General features: G+C 36.2%; 1 protein-coding gene across 1 annotated transcript in view; it reads left to right on the top strand.

Annotated features, from left to right (window-relative positions):
- Window positions 1-4,214, top strand: part of LOC106878435 (doublecortin domain-containing protein 1) — a 77,442-nt gene extending 73,228 nt beyond the window's left edge. The window contains exon 20 of the mRNA XM_014927645.2: window positions 241-4,214. Within this exon, the coding sequence (XP_014783131.2) occupies window positions 241-286 (46 nt within the window). The 3' untranslated portion in view covers window positions 287-4,214. The remainder of the gene's footprint in view (window positions 1-240) is intronic.
- The last annotated feature ends 1,894 nt before the right edge of the window (window positions 4,215-6,108 follow it).

Raw genomic sequence — 6,108 nt, 5'->3', positions numbered from 1 at the left:
ATGACGGGCTTCTTTCAGTTTCTGTCTACCAGATCCACTCACAAGGTTGTGGTCGGTCCGAGGCTATAGTAGAAGACACTTGCCCAAGGTGCCACACAGTGGGACTGAACCCGGAACCATGTGGTTCATAATCAAGCTACTTACCACACAGCCACTTCTCTGCTGTTTGTGAACATTTTGAAAAATTATAATTCTACTTCACCCATTTAATTTAATTTTCTTTTGTTTCTCAATGTTTAGGTTCCTCAAATCCTTGGATCCACACCCTCAACAACAACAACAATAACATCATCATCATCATCCAAAGGACCAACCATTGAAGACACAGAATCACAGTTTGAATTGATGTTAGAAAGTCTAGACTGAAAACAATAAACCATATTTGATAACATAAGGGACACACAGACATATTAGACAAATTCTGATTACAGCAATGCATATTCAAGCTAAAAAGGTTTCAGGGCCTTAAAAGCTTCTGGGAAGCCCAACTTCGTATAAAGGACCTGAAGTGATGTTTTTGAACCGTTGGGGTGGGGTGGGGGGTGCATCTTACGTACCATCAAATATGATGGTAGTGCTTAAGCTAAATTTTTTACTGAGCAAAATGACCTGAGCAGATGAGTGTATTTATGTTATGTGTGTGTGTGTTGTTGTATAAAGCTGTATAAGTGATTCTATTTGTAGATGCACATATCTTTATTTTTTTCATCTATCACTTGTTTCAGTCAGTAGATTGCGACTCTGCTGGGGCACCGAAGAAGCTTTAGTCAAATGAATCTTAAGCCTGGTACTTTATTCTATCAGGCTCTTTTGCCAAACCACTAAGTTACAGGGATGTAAACCTATCACCAGCATTGATGGGGAACAAGCACAGACACAAAGACATACACACATATGTGTGTGTGTGTGAGTATATATATATATTTTTTTAATATACATATGACGGGCTTCTTTCAGTTTCCATCTACCAAATCCACTCACAAGGTATTTTGGTTGGCCTGAGGCTATAGTAGAAGACACATGATTGTGAAGCAAGCTTCTCATCACACAGCCACACCTCTGCCTATGTACTGCCCTTAATGTTTGTGATTGTTCATTTTACACCAGTTTTTCTTTGCTAACATGGGCGAAACATTTATTAAGGTTTTTGTTTTATTTCCTCATAGCTGTAAATGCATAAATGTGTGCATATATAAGATGTAAGAAAAAAATGGCATAAAAATGGATACAGACAATAAGTACTTAGACTGGACTATGGAATCTAGTGTGGCCCCTGGCTCCTGGCAAGCTGTCCAACCCATGCCAGCATGGAAAACAGACTCTATATGATGATAATTAGACAAAGAACCTAAAATCTAATTATTTACATTTGACAGATATTTGTCCTCATCTTGTTTGTTGTTAACACAACGTTTCAGCTGATATACTCTCCAGCCTTCATCAGGTGTCTTGGGGAAATTTCAAACCTGGATTCTCATTCCTAAGGTATTTTTCGATGTTATTATTATTATTATTCAAGTCACTGCCCACGTGCAAATGGCGTAGTGGTTAAGAGTGCAGGCTACTAACCCCAAGATTCCAAGTTCGATTCCAGGCAGTGACTTGAATAATAATAACATTGAAAAACACCTTAGGAATGAGAACCCAGGTTCGAAATTCCCCCAAGACACCTGATGAAGACTGGAGGGTATATCAGCCGAAACCTTGTGTTAACAAACAAGATGAGGACAAATATCCATCAAATGTAAATAATGTACATAATTCCTCATCTCTTAAATATAGAACTCTAAAATCCAATGTTGAACAAAGGGATATAGAATCAGTGTCAATCAGAGTTGATTGAAGGTAATGTATCAGTTGAGCTAATGAAAGTGTAAAATAAAAAGCTGAACAGGTAATGGCAAAGATATGAAATTATTTCAAACATAATTATAGAAATGGGTATAAAGATTTACAGATTCAGCAGGAAAACTGGAGAATCAAAAGAGCAAATGTTCACAGTTATTCCTCATAGAAAGGTATTAATTATAGAATGTCAGATGAAAGAGGAAAATTTAAGTAGGCCCTCGTATCAATTCAACCTGGACAGGTCAGTAAAAATCCTGGGAATTGCTACTCAAGCCTTGCTACTCCACTCTCTTACTTGTGAGGTTTGAGTAGGAATTCCTGGGGTCTTTACCTACCTGACTCAATTGTCAGGATCACTTTGCAATGGGTTTCACAACATCAAAGAAAACATGGCCGACTGAGGGACATGTGGCAGAGAACAATAACAAAAGATCTTAAACATAAAGAATTAACAATGTAACAAGCTGTCAAGGACACTTTCGGGGTTAGAAGGTGGAATGATCTTACCATCGCCTCAAGTGCCACAAGGCACAATGAGAACCAAACGAATGAACATCCAGGTTGAAATGATACAAAGGACTACTTGAATTCCCCTCTGTGTCATGAATGACATTACAGTGTGAATGTCTCTACTGATTCTCCAGGTTTTTCTGCTAAATTCTGTATTTTTATACTCATTTTCTTATGCTCGGGTATGGCTGTGTGGTAAGAAGCTTGCTTCCCAACCACATGGTTCTGGGTTCAGTCCCACTATGTGACATCTTGGGCAAGTGTCTTGTCAAAGCCTTATGAGTGGATTTGGTACACGGAAACTGAAAGAAGCCCATCATGTGTGTATGTCTGTTTTCCCATCATCAATACTTGACAACCAGTGTTGGTGTGTTTACATCCCTGTAACTTAGTACTCCAGCAAAAGAGACAACTAGAATAAGTATCAAGTTTTAAAAAACGGTATTAGAGTTGATCCATTTGACTAAAAATTCTTCAAAGTGGTGCCCCAGCATGGCCACAGTCTAATGACTGAAGCAAATAAAAGATAAAGGATTTCTACAACTATATTATAAATGATTTGATGCTCTTACAATTTAATGTGTGTGTGTATAATGCTATGTGCACACATTTTAGTCTGCAACACAATTCATTTAAAACTGAGGCAAAGGTATTCTAAGAATTAACCCTTTTGTTACTATATTTCTGTTGAGATGTTCTGTGTTTCTTTCAATTACTTTTAAATATAACAAAGAATTTAGTAAAATAACTTAGTTATCATTAAGTTGATGTTAGGAACATAAATTGTGACTAAGGTTTGGTGGAAGATTTTAATTCAAAACTTATGAAAACAAAACATTTGTACTCAGAGCCAGAGGTGCTTTCAGCCAGGTTGGTAACGAAAAGGTTAAAGAGCTCAGAACTTGGAGATGAAAATTAAAACAAAACTGGAAAACACACAATACAGATATGACAAGTACCTTCTTATTTCAGGACCATGCAAGGTTTTAATGAATTGATTTCTTGTCTCTTCAGCCAGGAACTAAAAGGACTGTTGGTTTGGTAATCTTCATTCTGTTGGTCTGTGCTTTTGATGCCTAATGAAATTAAAAAAAAATTTCTTGTAAAACAGATAAGGGTTGACAACAAGAAGGGCATCCAACAGTAAAATACTGCTTCAAATATCAGTCTAACCCATGCAATATAGAAGAATGGATGTAAAATGACCAATACGCATATAAATATACATGCACAAACACAGAAAAAATTATATCAATAACGAGTAAGATTTATGAGATAAAGAGGAGACACATAATAGTAATTGAAGCCAGACAAGCAAAAGTATGTGACTGAAAAGTGTAGAAATATAAAGCAAAAGAACAAAGAAGTGTACAATGAAGATAAGCCCACCAAAGAAAGAAACAGAAGAGAATCTAATAGTTTGAGTGATACTTTTTATCAAAGGGAAGTAAAAGGATTAAAAGATGCAAGAGAAAAATATGATACTAAATTCATGGTATCTATTTACATATCTGTGTTTGTGTGTATCTGTTCATGACAGAGTGTAAGTATAACTTGAAGAAAGATTTATATTTGTGTGTGTGTTTGTGTTTATACACATGTTTATCTAAATGCGAATGCTTTGCAGCAAACATGAAGTTGGTGGATGGTAGTGATTGCGCAGTGGTAGTGGCAATGGTTATAATTACACATGCTCAGAAATGATGTTTGTTTTATTAATACTTTGAGATAGTATTTAGTTTGGAACTTTGAATTTTTTCGTCACTTCAACTTGATTGATTGAACGATTTATAATTAAAGATTTATAATTTCTTACCCATTTATATGAAATAAATACAAAAAATATTAAAAAAAAAAATAATAATTAGACAAAATGGCGAGTTATTATATTTAATCATTCGTTTATTCTTTTGAGCCCTTTTTGCATTGCAGCTTGTGGAATTTTAATTCCTACCAGGCACCAACCTGATATTCATACCAGACCTGCACACTGAGAGTTCACAGTTTCACAAACATGGATATGTGATTAGTATGTTGCAGGAAAGAATTGTAAGAGAGATTCTTTAAGCTGGGCCAACTGGCCGGAGACCTAACAGTAAAGTAAGAGAGATAGAGAGGTTTAGATGATATCTGTAGCCTCAGTTGGTCATGCTTGGGTGTCCAGCAGAAAAGTGTAACGATAGTTGCTTCTGATAGGACCCTATGGAAGAGCTACCTGGGAACTCTAACCTCTATAAACTCTCCCAGAAATAATGAGTGCAGAATATAGTTGGATGGATTTATTTATTCAAATGCTTAGTTCTTTCTGGAACAATGCTTCCACTTATGAGCTCTGTGCTGACATGGAAAATGATATACTTGAGCATTTTACTAGAGAACTTCTCAAGAAAGAATGTCTAAAGTAATCTTTGAATTTAGGGCTCAAAGAGGTGGATCAGTAATCACAAGGTATCCCATCTTTTCTTCTAATTATTCTACCCATTCATCACCCAAATTGATGCTTTATTCATCAATTTCATCTCAGACCAGTTTTCTTTTCAACACACTCTTCTTTTACTTGTTTCAGTCATTGGACTGTGGTCATGCTGGGGCACCACTCTGAAGGGTTTTAGTCAAACAATTCACCCCAATACTTTTTTTTTTTTAAATTTTTAAAGTCTGATATTTATTCTATCAATCTTACTTGCTGAACTGCTAAGTTATGGGGATGTAAACAAGTCAACAGCAGTTTGCCAAGTAGTTAGCAGGAATGGATAAACACACACTCTAAGTTTCTGCTACCGAGTCTCCTTACAAATCATTGGTCAGTTCTAGGCTATAGTAGAAGACACCCAAGGTGACACACAGTAGGACTGAACCTAAAACCATGTGGTTGCAAAGCAAGCTTCTTAACCACACAACTATACCTTCTGGCTGTGTAAAATTAAGAGATTCGGCTGCTGTTTCTAGCCAGTTGAGCAACCATACACTGGCCTCTTTGTTGGCTTCCATTCACACAAATACTTTATAACTATTTAATACTTTCAAAATTCTGATATTTTGTGTATTAGCTTTCTGTACACACACACACACACACAGAGGGAGGGGAAGAGACCTTTCAACTGTTTAATCCCTAACTACAATAAGATGTAGTGTATTGACATTTTGTTCACAGATATATCATGTTTAATCCCTTTAAAACCATGATAGATTCCTGTGTGTGAACATTTTCAAAGGGAGAAGGAGAGAGAGAGGTTTAATCCATTTGTAACTAGTATAAGCTCTACTGTACTGCATTTTGTTCAAATAAAAATCTATCTGAATTGTTTAACTCTCTCAAAACGTCAGTGTTCTGGTATTTTCAAATGTATAAACTCTCATTTACCACTATTTTCAAAACCAATATATTTTCTGCTTAATCCTATTCTGTGACAAAATGCAGCACAATGGGTCTTGAGGAACCAATTGTGCCACAGTAAAAAACACCAATATACTTAGGATTCACACTGCATTGTGTATACAATATCACCATCATTTAATGGCTGTTTTCCATACTTGCATGAGTTCAGACAGAATTTGTTGTGGCAGATTATTCCCCAACCAGATGCTCTTCCTGTTGGCAACCCCCTTCACTTGTTTCTAAGCAAGGTAATATTTCCCATGGCTTGGAATGATTACCCCAGGAGACTGTATATGAATAACAACACTTGTGTGATTGTGATTATCATTTACAACCATCACATAATGTCTAGACAAGGACACACACACACA

Source organism: Octopus bimaculoides, chromosome 7 (assembly GCF_001194135.2).
Source record: "Octopus bimaculoides isolate UCB-OBI-ISO-001 chromosome 7, ASM119413v2, whole genome shotgun sequence".
Lineage (NCBI taxonomy): Eukaryota > Metazoa > Mollusca > Cephalopoda > Octopoda > Octopodidae > Octopus > Octopus bimaculoides.
The sequence above is the reverse complement of the archived record's forward strand: the minus strand, read 5'-3'. Positions and strand labels throughout refer to the sequence as shown.